At 45.1% G+C, this 14519-nt stretch overlaps 1 protein-coding gene and 1 long non-coding RNA gene across 4 annotated transcripts in view; both read right to left on the minus strand.

The window, feature by feature from the left end:
• The window catches only part of LOC142600292 (uncharacterized), a 429271-nt gene that overhangs the window by 155401 nt on the left and 259351 nt on the right, over window positions 1–14519 (minus strand). Inside the window, exon 2 of the long non-coding RNA XR_012833680.1 lies at window positions 2509–4218. This is a non-coding gene — a long non-coding RNA (uncharacterized LOC142600292). The remainder of the gene's footprint in view (window positions 1–2508; window positions 4219–14519) is intronic.
• Window positions 3894–14519, minus strand: part of DENND3 (DENN domain containing 3) — a 43904-nt gene continuing 33278 nt past the window's right edge. For 2 of the 3 annotated variants that reach the window (XM_010312796.2, XM_075743211.1), the window contains 4 exons: window positions 9686–9819; window positions 8625–8740; window positions 8358–8495; window positions 3894–5572 (listed from right to left, as the gene is read on the minus strand). In XM_010312796.2, the coding sequence (XP_010311098.2) occupies window positions 5372–5572; window positions 8358–8495; window positions 8625–8740; window positions 9686–9819 (589 nt within the window). In that variant the 3' untranslated portion in view covers window positions 3894–5371. Of the gene's footprint in view, window positions 5573–8357; window positions 8496–8624; window positions 8741–9685; window positions 9820–12898; window positions 14078–14519 lie in introns of those variants that run through there. The other variant, XM_075743210.1, reaches the window with a different exon arrangement.

Below are 14519 nucleotides of genomic sequence, written 5' to 3' on the forward strand. Positions count from 1 at the left end.
CACAGGCTGGAAGGCAGAGGAAGGGGCTGTTTCCTACCGCGCTGCATGGCCCTGACGGGGAGATCACAGCCAGCACGACAACCTGAGTTTCCAAGCAGCTACTGTCTCCGCAGACAGACAGGTTATTTCTAGAAGCAAACACTGCCATCCCTTGGTGTGAATCATAGAATAGCTCAAGTTGGAAGGAATCCATAAGGATCATCAAGTCCAACTTCCTGCTCCTCGCAGGACTACCTAAAACTAACCCGTATGACTAAGAGCATTATCCGGATGCTCCTTGAACTCTGATAGGCTTGGTGCTCTGACCACTTCCCTGGGGAGCTGGTTCCAGTGACCAACCACCCTCTCTCAGTGAAGAACTTTTTTCCTAATGGCCAGTCTGAACTTCCCCTGACAGCAGCTTCATTCCATTTCCTCATGTCCTATTGCTGGTCACGAGAGAGAGAAGATCAGCACCTCCCCCTCCACCTCCTCCCTTGAGAAAGTTGTAGACTGTGATGAGGTCACCCCTCAGCCTTTTCCAAACTAACAAACCAAGTGACCTCAGCCACTTCTCCTAAGTCTTGCACTCAAGACCTTTCACCATCTTGGTCATCCTCCTCTGGACACACTCTAACAGTTTGATGTCCTTCCCATATTGAGGCACCCAAAACTGCACACAGGACTCGAGGTGGGACCACACCAGTGCTGGGCAGAGTGGCACAGTCACCTCCCTGGACCAGCTAGCTATGCTGTGCTTGGTGCACCCCAGGACACCGTTGGCCCTTTTGGCTGGCATGGCACACTGTTGACTCATAGTCAACTTGCCATCAAGCCAGACCCCCAGATCTCTTTCAGCAGGGCTTCTCTCTGCAGTCCTGTCATTTGTCCTTGCTTCCAATGTCTGTACTTTCCTCTTCCACCCAAGTTCTAGAAGAAGGTCCCTGCTCAGTCAAGTTGGCCTTCTGACCCACTTGCTTGACTTCCAACACTTGGAACTGCTTGCTCCTGCACTCTTAAGAGATAGTTCTGAAAAAGCCACCAGCATTCATGGACCCCAGTACCTTCAAAAGCAGATTCCCAGAAGATCTCACTAACTAGCTCCTTCAGCAGCTCTCTCCATATCCTGGGTCGAAGTTTTGCTGGCAGTTTTGCTCCTATCATCTCCAACGATTTGAAACTCCACTGCTTGGTGGTCATTGTGACTGAGACTTCACCCACGAGAGTCCCTCTCTGTTTACAAACAACAAATCTAGGAGGGCACTTTTCCTAGTCAGCTCCCTTAGTACCTGCACCAAGAAGTTATCATCTCCAGTGAGCTTCAGAAATTTCCTGGACCCGTTCGTGCCCACTGTATGATATTCCCCGTTGATGTCTGGGAAGTTAAAATCACCCACAGGGCCAAGGGCAGTTGATCTAGAGATATCCCGTAATGCCTTGTGGAATCGTTCACTGGTGGTGTCGTCCTGGCTGGCTGGGAGGTCTCACACCTGGCTGAGGAGACTCCCGCAACACCATCTGCTTTATTTGCTTTTCCTTCATCCTTACCCAGAGGCTCTCAACCGTGTTGTCTCCAACTGCAAGCACCGTACAGTCCAACCCCTCCCTTACATACAGCACCACCCCCGGCCTCGCCTGCCCTGCCTGTCCCTGCTGAAGGGCCTGTCACCGTCCAGCACGGCACACCAGTCACAGGGCCCATCCCACCAGGTTTCACTAATGCCCATGATGTCACAGCTCTGGGACTGGGCCAGAGCTCCTGGCTCCTCTTGTTTATTCCTCATGCCATGCACATTAGTACCGGGACATTTCAGATGTGCTCCGGTGTACCCAACACATCATGGAGCTGACCAAAGGACCTCGCTAGTGCGCAGTCCCTCAAACATTAGTGGGCCACCCCCAGGCTTATCCCTAGCAAGCCAGGTTTTATCCCTCTCCCCTTCAAATCTAGTTTAAAGCTCTTTCAATGAGCCCTGCTAACTCCTGCACAAAGATCCTTCTCCCCCTTTGAGACAGGTGTACCCCATCAGCTGCCAGCAGCCCTGGTGTCTTATAGACCGACCCATGATCAAAAAACCCAACATTCTGTTGGTGACACCAGTTGTGGAGCCAGTTACTGATCTGCTGGGTCTTCCTGTTTCTTCCCTCATCATTCCCTGCAACTGGAGGGATACAGAAGAACACTACTTGTGCTCCTGCTCCCTTAACCAGCCATCCCAAGGCCCTGTAGTCTCTCTTGATCGCCCTTGGCCTTCTTATTAAAACTTCATCGCTGCCTACATGAAAAATCAATAATGGATAATAATCCGAGAACCCTACTAAGGTAGGAAGTTTTCTCATCACATCTTTAAGCCGAGCCCCAGGGAGGCAGCAGACTTCCCTAAGAATTGTGACTGGTCGGCATACTGGACTTTCTGTTCCCCAGCGGAGAAAATCTCCTATGACAATGACTCATCTTTCTTTCTTTATGGAAGTGGTGTTCATCGAATCATAGAATGGTTTAGACCTTAAAGATCATCTAGTTCCAACCCCCCCTGCCATGGGCAGGGACACCCTCCACTAGAGACCGAGACAATTTCAGGTAGAGCATAACACTTTCCCACTGTTTGTCAGCCTGTTTGAGCCCCTGATAATCTGCTTTTTTAACTGAAAGACTCAACAAATGGTTTACAAAGTCCAAGCCATCAAGCACTAGTATTTACTGTCACGATTTGCAGGAGTCCTTCCTATGGGCCAACACAGCACCGTGCATTGTGCTCATGTAATGACCACAACCAGAAGATGGTCTCTGCCTCAAACAGTTTACCCCAGGGTGAAACAACAGGCAGAGAGAGACACGTACACAGAAGTCACAAGCCAGCATCAGTCAGCAGGATCAGTGTGGGCTGCACACTGGCAACTAGGCCTGGCAATCTCCTAGTAGGAATCATGGCAAAGAAAAGCTCTGAGGACCACAAAGTATCTGAGACTCTCTTCTCCTGTGCCTTCCCGCCACCACGGGAAATAACTGAAAAAACCACTGAAAATTGAACAAAACCCTGCAGTGCTGTTCCTGCAGGTTTTTTTCCAGAGCTGTAATTCTAGAGCAAAGCTGAAGTGGTAAGTAAACACATACCTGAGCTTTCTCCTCACACCAGGAGAGACAAACCAACATGCCATTGTGCTCCTCAAGCCAGCTGAATTGGTATTGCTGGTCATCCTGCTCTTGGGGATGGGTTAGTCTTCTTGAAGAATCTTTGTATCATCTCATGGCTTGGTCTGACGTGGTTAAACTCCTCTCCTATACACTGGTGTTCAACAGCTGGTATTAAAGAAAGCAATGTTTTTACAAAGGAGACATCTAGTCAATAAATTATGTTCCTATTCAATAAATTACTTTGGAGTCTTTTATCAATAAAAGAATTTACAAGCATAAAAATGGACATTTGGTATTTTTGTCACCTGACATTTTCACAAGCTGGGTACGAACCAGTTGAGAAGGCAAAACCAGGTTTAAAGTCTGGCAGGAATGAAAATCAATGAAGGCAATGACAGGCAGGTGGCAGGTTGGCATAGCTGGGTTCACCTCTGCAGCAAGTGAAGTTTCATTAACAGTGCTTGTGTGTCTCTGTACAGAGAAATCTTTTAATTCAATAAATAATTTATTTCACTTACCACCGCCAGCCAGACAGCTGCCTGGGGAGGAAATAAGGAATGTGAAAGTTACAGATGAGGGGCTCAACGGAGGACACGTTACCAGCACAGCGGTAGCTGGTTTTAGAAAGGAGGTTATGCAGAAAGAAAAAAAAAAAAAACCCAGGCAATTATTCTCCATAGTACACAGACAGGAAGCAAGTCAGTGCTAAAAATCATCATTCTTGTATTGTGTATTCAGTTACACAGGAAAAAGAATGAGGTACAAAGAGAGGTCGGAGTATCAATATAGTGTTTAATATTCTTAAAATTGAAAAAAACACCTAAAAAGGTAAAATTTCAGTTACCGTCATATAATAAAACCTTTCATCAGCACATTGAAAGTGTTAGAAATATTACATGGAGTATACTTCCAGAAGTTTACACTTGTATTAGGCCTACACTGTTTTATATTTATTAACAAAAGTAGCAGCCCATTTTTTCCTTTCTATTTACAATATTTTAAATATTGTATTCCACTTTACTCAGCACTGATACAGATAAAACTATTCTGCATAGATTTATTGTTTTACTTAGAATCACAGAATGGGTTGGGTTGGAAGAGACCTTAAAGATCATCTACTTCCAACCTCCCCTGCCATGTGCAGGGACTCCCTCACCTAGACCAGGTTGCCCAAAGCTCCATCCAACCTGGCCTTGAAGACTTACTTGTAGATAATTGTCATCACTGGAAAAAACAATGTACATCAGGAAGTGATTAGGGAATGCTGCTCAAGAGAATCCTCCAGATTGCAATCCAATGATGCTTGCTTCAGTAATTAAGGAGTAGTTTGATGACTCTGCAGTACTTAAAAATTAAGGAGGTTCTACACAAAATAACAGCAGCTCTTCTGATTACAGAACTGGCGACTGAAGGGAGGAGTGGCAGAGGTTTGTTTGCACAGTAAACTGAAAGGTTGCTTCCAAAAGCAAGTATAATATATATGGAAATTAAATAAATTAAGTGCTTCAGCTAAAAAAAAAAAAAAATCAGTTTCACAAACTGTTAAAAATGCCAAGTGTCGTGCATTGTTTTTAAAGGAAAAAAGTAGTTTAAAAAGTAAAACAGTCATTAAGAATATCCAAGTATCTTTTTTCAACAGCAGGGAGCTTTCAGTGCTATCAGGGAAAGCCTGTCTGTGACTACATTTTAAATAATACAGCACCATAAATATACATTGAGTGGTAATGGACAGTCTTCCCCGCTAAATCTAGCTGCTAGTTCAGAAAGATACTCAGCATTTACAGTAACTCCATAAATCCAACAAAGGCACTTAGTTTTTTCTTTTCGGTGACCATTTTCAGCTATTAGAGGCTGTAAAGACAGTATCTAATCCCACTTTTCAGGCAACCCATGCACTGCCCAAAAAGAGCTCCAGTTGAATTACTGAGCTGGCTTTGGTGCTCTCAATGCTATCTGCACCACGCGGTCTGGCCTATAACCCTGACCCTTCACAACACCGCCTGTCAAGTTTAAAGCCTGTGACCCCTCTATTCACATTTCTTTTTCTTTATCAAACGTGCAGGAGCAAGTACAGGGTGCAAGAAGAGATTCACTTCTATTTTGATTATCTGCAACAATGCAGGTACTAAAATAACTCAATAAATACAAAAAAAATAACACTGACAGGTGATTGAAATATATGCAAAATGCTGGAGTAAACACAGCCTGAGGTCTTCACTTTTTTCCAGCACAGTAGACATATTTTGAATAGTTTAACTATTCAGCTTTCCAAATGGCAATCTTCCCTTCTTCTTTTCCAGAGCCGCTGAGGACATATCTGTCCTCTGCCGAGCACAATGCCTTTACTGTATCGGCATGACCAACCAACTCTTTCTCCACAGTCTTCTTTTCAGCACTGATCACATAGATCTTGCCTTTGCTTTTGCCTTGCGATCTTCCACTGCTGCCAATCCACATCTGGAGTAAAAACAAAACACAAAAGCACAATCATTTTCAATACTTTACATTTCGGTCTAGAATGCAGTTGAGTAGTTTTACATATCACATTGAGGGTTCTCTCTTGCTACACTGGAACAGGGAAACACTGAAAATTTCCTATATATATTTGTATCTGTTGGAGTTCATGTCTATCTCTCAGACTCCCTGATGCTCCTCAACCTGCTCACCTCCTCCCAGAGCTCTGTCACTGAGCAGAGGAGTTCCTCCACCTGGTTGCACCTCCCACAGGTGTGCTCACTGCTGCTGTCCTGTACTGGTGTAAGAGCAGGGCACAGCCTGCAGCCTGACACCTGGGTGGCAGCGTGTCCCCACCGCAGCTCTGTCAGTTGTGGTGGGTGCAGAGCTCAGAGAGGCCATGGCCTTCTGCTGGATGGATACCATTGCTCCCTGGTCGAGCTGGCAGAGTTGCAGCACCCTTCCTGTGAGCTAACTGCTGCGCAAACTGCTGCACTGCAGCCTATTTGCCTGCCCCGGTCACTAGCATTCCCTTGGGACTTCTTTTACACTTGTGCGTGGGCTTAGTCGCCGTTGCTGCTGGCCCCACACAAGTCTCGTCAGCCGCTGTTCCAGGAGGTATGGGTTCCTGGAGGGTCTCTCCACTCTCCTCAGGTTTTCCCAGTTCAGGAAACTCCCCTGTACACTGCACTAGAGCACTCTGCTGCCAATTGTGCTGGCACTGGAGCTGCTTGCCTTGGCAACTCGACTTGGCTTTGGTGCCACAGACACAGTGCAGAGAATAAGACAGAAGGTGTCACTTTACCACTACACAAACCACAGCGTGCCTGTATCTAGAGCGCTGTGTGCAATTCTGGTCTCTGCACTGCAAGAGTAGAGGAAATCCAGGGAAGAGAAACTCAAACTATCAGGAGAAAAAAACAGCTGTGATACTAGCAAAGATGGAAAAAGCCAGGACTCCCTAGGCTGGAGAGAAGGCAACTAAGGAGAGATCACATAAAATCACAAAAGTGCAGATAAGCAGACTGTAGAACCATTGTTCAATACATCCCACAACTGGAGAAGTAAGAGACACGTGTGGAAACTAGTAAGAGTTCAGTTTCACTCAGAAGAAAGTAGTTCTCTGTAAATGGCTGGCAGCGAACTTCTGGAACCTGCTGCTACAGGAAACTGTGACACCAGCAAGTTCAAAATGTAATCAGATCCACAGAGATTGGGTCCAAAAACAGAAAATAAAAGAATGAGGCAGAGGTGCACACTTTAGTACCTCTAAACAAGAACTATGGACAGCGCGGGAGCTTAAGGAGAATGGACTGCAGATACCGGCAAGGTTCACACGCTCTCCCTATATGACTTTGCAATTGCCACAGTTAAGAGGCAGAATATGCGGTGAGATGCACCTGGTTCAGCAGAGCAGAAAACAGCTGTGGTCTTCTTGTGCACAGTTTTGTACAGACTAAGTACTCGCTGTTGTGTATTAGTAATGCTTGCCAGCCAGAAAGCATCCTATTTCAGATAGACACTTTATGCAATTGGGTTTGTCTCAGTTTTCTTAAAAACAAACAATGGCTTGTTTTTAATTAAAGCACTTAAAAGCCAGCATGTGGCAGGCAACCCTACCAATGTTGTTGTTAGCCTGTACCAGGCTGCAAGTTCATTATCAGTAACTGTAATGCTGTGTAGAAGAGGAGGATGGGTGCTCCAGCCACTACAACAGGCTCCAGACTTTCCCCTCGGACAACAGAGGCTGCCCAGATGTTGGCAGGCTGAAAGATGGCACATTGAACACTCAGGTTCAGGAGATGGATCACATAGGGATATTTTCCAGTTGTTCCTTTTGTTTCAGTAAGTTGGACTACAATTTTAGTTAAGGTGGAGCTGAGTGAGGAATAAGTGGAAGAGAAAAGGAATAAAGTTCTTAAGTAGCACAAAAGAGAGCTTAATGCCTTGGGGTTTCCAAATAATCCTCTAACTCTCTTAAAACAGAGGTTAAATATATTCTCCTTCCACTTGGGGGAAGGATATCTCAATAGGTTTTTCCATTTTAGTTCACAAATCTAACCAAGGGCTGAACACACACAAAGCTTCCCTATTTCATGAGGCACTTCATGAAAAAAAGTCATTTTTTAAGGAAGGAGGGAAAATCTGAGAAAAAGCTTCAGAAAGTTGCTTTTCTACTAGATATATATTAGCTATTTCTTTGCAAATTAACCCTAAACCTGTCCATGTGGCATCACCACTACAATCATTTGCACAGCTACTGGTACCATGCGGAAAGAGCAGGTACATAGCCTGAGGCCAAGAATGACAGGGACGCAAGATGCTAGGGTAGGAAGCTGTTGGCTCCTTTGGTCTCTGCTGAGTTAGGAATGTGGTAACTAAACAAGAAAAAGGTCATCTACAAAAATAGGGCAGCTAATCGGCATTTATTATCTATTAACCTTTTCCAAGGCTTAGTCTTAGGAGCCCTGAGATTAACTATCAAGGGACCTAAACTTTCAGTTTCTACAGTTCCCTGAAAATGTCAATGACTAATAAAAGTCATCACGCATTTAACTACTGATGAGGCTTTTGGCTTGATGTACATTTTGGGGTATACCTGTAACAGCCAGCTGTGTTGGGCAATCATTAGCATCTCTGATTTCAAAGAGGAATCAAAATTTCAAACTAGTACGTATGCAAACACCCAGTAAGGAAGCTAACCGATGATGGCCCATGAGAGCTGCAAACAAACAAAACTTTAGTAAAGAATTCCACAAGAGGTATAAACAGTCCAAATGTCTCTCACCTGATTTTTAACTCTTATCATACAAGTAATCTCAGAGCAATCTTGAAGATGAATCTTCTGAGGCGTACTTGAAAATTCTTTGGTGTTCCAAACATACAGGTCACTACTCCCTGAATAAGATGCCCACACTTCGTCTCTCTGAAGCACGGAAAGATACGTTTAACATGAGCACTGCTGACAGGAAGTATGCTGTGACAAGTAACTATGGCTTGTAATGCCACATAGTTGTGTTTCCTTTATAGGCTATTAACAGTTTAAATGTAATACCTCAGGAAAAAGCTGGAAGCAGAGTAAACAGGAACACACATCCTTCAGGTGATGCTCAATTTTCATCTGTAGTCGAAATTCATGAGTTGACACTACGAGTATGCAACTTCCAGTACCTTTGGTATTAAACAGAAAAAGTTAATAACAGAAGTGCTTACTTCCTCCATCTCTATAAACCATGGAGAAAAAAGGTAAAATAAAGTGGACGAATCTAACAACTGTCTTGTTTCTCAATTGAGAGTGAAATCTTTGAGGTTTCTTCCCGTTTTTCACAGTATCTATTTTTTGGATCTGTTCCTTCTCCAAACACTGCTTGCTATTCCGCAGTGCATACGCCTGTTACTTTAGAGTCCAAAAATGATGAGAGGAGAAGAAACAAACTCCTTAAAATTAGGCCATTTTATACTTAGGTTCTCAAGTGCACAATTATTTTCAACTACAGAACTGAGACCGAGTGTTACAAAGTTAACAGGGCTGAACCCTTACCCCACCACAGCAATGGCAGCATTGCCGCTGCCCACAGTGGGACCAGGAATTTCCTAAGGCTTTAGCTGCTCTTCTGTTAAGGTATGTTTGGATCCAGCCTCTTGTGCATAGCAGCACTGAGAATCAGTGCAAAATTCTTTAATCAGTTGGCATTTATGAAACAACTTCAAGATGATCCTCTACCCTAGCACAAAGCTTTACTTTATTCATCTAAACTTCTACAGAGGGGATGACAAATATCTAAAAGTGGCCAAAATGCTGGTCTGGGGATTACTAAGTGAGACCAATACCATAAAGTCTAGCTGAAATACCAAATGCAATGTGCAACCACTATTGTCCCTCTAAACTTTAAAAGGACTTTTCAAAGTTTTCCATTCCAATTTACAGGCATTGCCAGGGGAGGTCAGGCAAATAGAGTGTAGCCAGAAGTCACATCCTGCAGCAGGGGCAAAACCTCCAGGAGTGATCCAAGACATAAGTCCAAGTTTGAGATTAATGTATTGTTCTGTCTAATAAAACTGCCTATTATGTAAAGGTGTAATTTTTTAAAAAAATTATTTATGGAATGAACTTACAGCACCACAGTTGGTCATTATGAAGCTTGATAGAAGTGAGATGTTGGCAGGGCAGCTGAAAGGTGCTGTTAACTTTCAGAGTGCTGATGTTCCAAGCAATCACTGTTCCATCTAAACTGCTTGAGTATGCTTCACTGTTGGTACAGATTAAAAAAAATAGGAACAAAAGTGATAGTGTGCATTCATGTTCAGAACAGAGTGCATATATAGAAGAGACTTACTTTTGCAAAATAACCAGTTTTACAGTAAGCTAAATTAATGTTCTTCACTTCAGAGACTGGAAGAATAAAGCATAGTAATGATTTCCAACAGAAAATGGACTGAAGTCTGAAAGACCAAAAGATACTATCATTATTTCAATAGTGAACAATCAGACTGGTTCAATTCTTTTAAACAAGGTAAAAACACTGTAAAAACAAACGACAAGTGCTCATAGTGGGTGACTCTCTGTTAAGGGGCACGGAGCCGCCCATCTGCTGACCTGACACGGAGACACGAGAGGTATGCTGCCTTCCAGGAGCTAAGGTCCAAGATATTGCCAAGAGGATCCCAGAACTTGTCAAGAGCACAGAGTACTGTCCACTGTTACTCTTTCATGTGGGCATGAATGACACCACAAAAGCCAGAACCTGGGCAGAATCAAGGAAGACTATAAAGCCCTGGGGATGCAAGTGAAAAATACTGGTGCCCAGATATTTTTTTTTCTCCATTTTACCAGCTGGAGGAAAGGGAGGAGACAGAAACAGATGTATAATGCATATCAACTTCTAGCTATGTGGCTGGTGCTGTCGCGAGGGTTTTGGCTTTTATGACAACGGGACATTCTTTGATGACTATAACCTGTTAAGGAGGGATGGGATCCACCTGTCTAGAAGAGGCAAGAGGATCTTTGGCAGCAGGCTGGCCAACTTGGTGAAATGGGCTTTAAACTGAAGGACTCAGAGAGCAGAGTCCAAAGTGGTAAAGCTCATGCCCTTGCATCCAACTGGGGAATAAGCCAGGCCAACCAGAGCTGCAACAAGTGTTCCTTAGCTGACTCGAAGACAAGAACCAGAAGGCCAACCACCTCAAGGGCATGTATGGCTATGAAGGACCCTCTTGCACTCCTCCAGGGAAACCTGCATGCTCCATTACCTCAGAAATGCCTATACACCAACGCATGCAGCATGGGGAATAAACAGGAAGAACTGGCGGTCGCAGGGCCACGATCTCATTGCAATTACAGAGACATGGTGGGATAGCTCACATGACTGGAATGCTGTCATGGATGGCTATGTATTTTTTAGGAAAGACGGGTCAGCAAGACAAGATGGTGGAGTTGCTCTTTATGTGAGAGAGCAACTGGAATGTATTGAGCTCTGCCTAGGGGTGGATGAAGACCGAGTCGAGAGCTTATGAGTAAAAATTAAGGGGGAGGCTAATATGGGTGACACTGTTGTGGGTGTTTACTACAGGCCACCTGATCAAGAAGAAGTTGGTGAGGCCTTCTACAGACAGCTGGAAGTAGCCTCACAATCACAGGCCCTGGTCCTCATGGGGAACTTCAGCATCCCTGATATTTGCTGGAAAGGCAAAACAGCAAGGCATGCACAGTCCAGGAGGTCCCTGCAGAGTACTGATGATAACTTTTTGACCCAAGTGGTGCAGGAGCCCATGAGGAGAGGGGTGCTGCTGGACCTTGTGCTAACAAACAAGGAAGGGCTGGCTGGGGATGTGAAGGTTGCGGGCAACCTTGGCTGTAGCGACCATGAGATGGTAGAGTTCAGGATTCTGCGTGGAAGGAGCAGGGCACTAAGTAGAATCACAACCCTGGACTTGAGGAGAGCTCACTTTGGCCTCTTCAAAGACCTTATTGGGAGAATCCCATGGGTTACAGCTCTAGAAGGTAAAGGGGTCCAAGAGAGCTGGTCAATATTCAAGCACGGCTTTCTCCAAGCTCAAGATTGGTGCAGCCTACTTTCTCCAAGCTCAAGATTGGTGCATCCCAAAGATTAAGATATCAAACAAAGGAGGCAGGAGACCTGCACGGATGAGCAAGGAGCTTCTGGAAAAACTCAAAGGGAAAAAAGAAGTTTACAGAATGTGGAAAAAGGAACTGACCACTTGGGAGGAATATAGGAATGTCTTCAGAGTATGTAGGGATGCAATGAGGAAGGCTAAGCCCTGCCTGGAATTAAATCTGGCAAGGGATGTCAAGGACACCAAGAAGGGCTTCTTCAAGTGCATCAGCAGCAAAAGGAAGACTAGGGAAAACGTGGGCCTGCTCCTGCTGCTGAATGAGGTGGGTGCCCTGGTGGCGGAGGATACAGAGAAGGCGAAGTTCCTGAATGCCTTATTTGCTTCAGTTTTTACTGCTCAGGCCAGCCCTCAGGAATCCCAGACCCTGGGGGTAAGACAGAAAGTCTGGAGAAAGGAAGACTTTCCCTTGGTCGAGGAGGATCAGGTTAGAGGTCATTTAGGCAAACTCGACAACCACAAATCCATGCGCCCTGATGGGATACACCCACAAGTGCTGAGGGAGCTGGCAGATGTTATTGCTAAGCCACTCTCCATCATGGATAAAGGTCATGGAGAACAGGAGAGGTGCCTGAGGACTGGAAGGAAGTCAATGTCACTCCGGTCTTCAAAAAGGGCAGCAAGGACCCAGGAAACTACAGGCCAGTCAGCCTCACCTCCATCCCTGGAAAGGTGATGGAACAGCTCATTCTGGGGGTCATCTCTAAGCATGTGGAGGAAAAGAAAGTTATCATCAGGAGCAGTCAGCATGGATTCACCAAGGGGAAATCATGCCTGACCAATCTGATAGCCTTCTTTGATGGCATGACTTGCTGGCTACATGAGGGGAGAGCAGTGGATGTTGTCTACCTCGACTTCAGCAAGGTTTTTGACACTGTCTCCCATAACATCCTCATAGGCAAGCTTAGGAAGTGTGGGTTGGATGAGTGGACAGTGAGGTGGATTGAGAACTGGCTGAATGGCAGGGCTCAGAGAGTCGTGATAAGTGGCGCAGAGTCCAGCTGGAGGCCTGTAGGTAGTGATGTGCCCCAGGGGTCAGTACTGGGTCCAGTCTTGTTTGACATCATCAGCGACCTGGATGAAGTGACAGAGCGTACCCTCAGCAAGTTTGCTGATGATACAAAACTGGGAGGAGTGGCTGATACAGCAGAAGGCTGCGCTGCCATTCAGTGAGACCTGGACAGACTGGAGAGTTGGGCGGAGAGGAACCATATGAAACTCAACAAAGGCAAGTGTAGGGTCCTGCACCTAGGGAGGAATAACCCCTGGCACCAGTACAGGTTAGGGGTTGACCTGCTGAAAAGCAGTTCTCTGGAGAAGGACCTGGGAGTCCAGATGGACAACAAGTTAAGCATGAGCCAGCAACGTACCCTTGTGGCCAAGGCAGCCAATGGTATCCTGGGGTGTATTAAGAAGAGTGTGGCCAGCAGGCTGAGAGAGGCTATGGGCTCCACAGTTCAAGAAAGACAGGAAACTACTGGAGGGAGTCCAGTGGAGGGCTGCAAAGATGATTAGAGGACTGGAGCATCTCTTATATGAGGAAAGGCTGAGAGAGCTGGGTCTGTTTAGCCTGGAGAAGAGAAGACTGCTCTAGGTGAACCTGCTCTGGCAGCGGGGTTGGACTAGATGATATCCAGAGGTCCCTTCCAACCCCTACCATTATGTGATTCTGTGACCAGAGTCTTGAGTGGACAGGAGCATGTCCATCCTGTGCCCACTAAGATGCCTAGGGAAGCATCTAAACTTCTTTTCTACCCTCGCTACATTCTAGGTAGCTGGCTCTAGACAGCTGAAAGTGCATTTAAGCAACCAGCAGCTTTGGGTTGCAGCCAGGCTTCCAACTTCCAAGCTGCTTATGTCTCCTATTGGAACCAAAGTATTCTAGTAGAGATATTTTCTTCTCCTTCTTAAGATTATACTTTACAAAGTCTGTATCACTGGCAACACTGCAGGCTAATTCAGAGCCCTAAGTGAACTAGAGCACGCATTATATCATGCATGAGAAGTGAAGTACAACAAAAACTTTCACTACAGTTCTCCTTGACATTGTTGCCTGTTGGATTTTCTCTCAAGTTAGGACCAAAATACCTCAAAACTGTTTTTCTTTGCTACTGCACCTGAGAAAACAGATTACACTATCTTCCCCACCCCCCCACCTCTCCTTAGCATCTGTTGTCTTCTGATGTGAAAAGCTTTTTCAGAAGGTTCCAGCACCACCTAAGCAAAATCTCCCTGAAACCCAATTACGCCTGCTGCACTACTGGCAGAGCGATGTCTGGTCTGGCCTGGGAGTTGCTGCTCCCATGGGAAGACAGCAGGTTAAGGCCTCCAGCCAACACTCTTGCCAGTGCTACCAAAAGATCAAAAGCATTTTGCCTGAACAAAACAATAAATGCATTATTTCTCTTACAAGCAGGCAGGAAAAATCCAGAAGGCATGCTGTAAACATCTAGTCAACGTTGTGCTCAAAGTAAAAATGAAAAAGTGGTCTTTAAACTGCATCTGTATTGATTCATCATTGGATGCTGCCAATTCCGGACTGCTCTCATCCTCGTCCAAACAAACATTCCTTTATCCTCTTTGTTCCAAAGTACATAATGCTCTTTCCTTAAAAAGGAAATTCTTAGTTTACCATATACAATATGGGAGCTACAAAAATGGGCTAAATAGAGGCTTATGTTAACAGTATAAGCTCCCCCCTCATTTAAAACAATAAATTATTTCTAACATCTAGGAAAATCAGTCACTGGTTTTCTGTATGGGCTCCTTTTCCTTGAGCGCAAGTTAACTTTTTGCCTTTGTTTCAGTCAAATAATTA

This window comes from Balearica regulorum, chromosome 2 (assembly GCF_011004875.1).
Source record: "Balearica regulorum gibbericeps isolate bBalReg1 chromosome 2, bBalReg1.pri, whole genome shotgun sequence".
NCBI lineage: Eukaryota > Metazoa > Chordata > Aves > Gruiformes > Gruidae > Balearica > Balearica regulorum.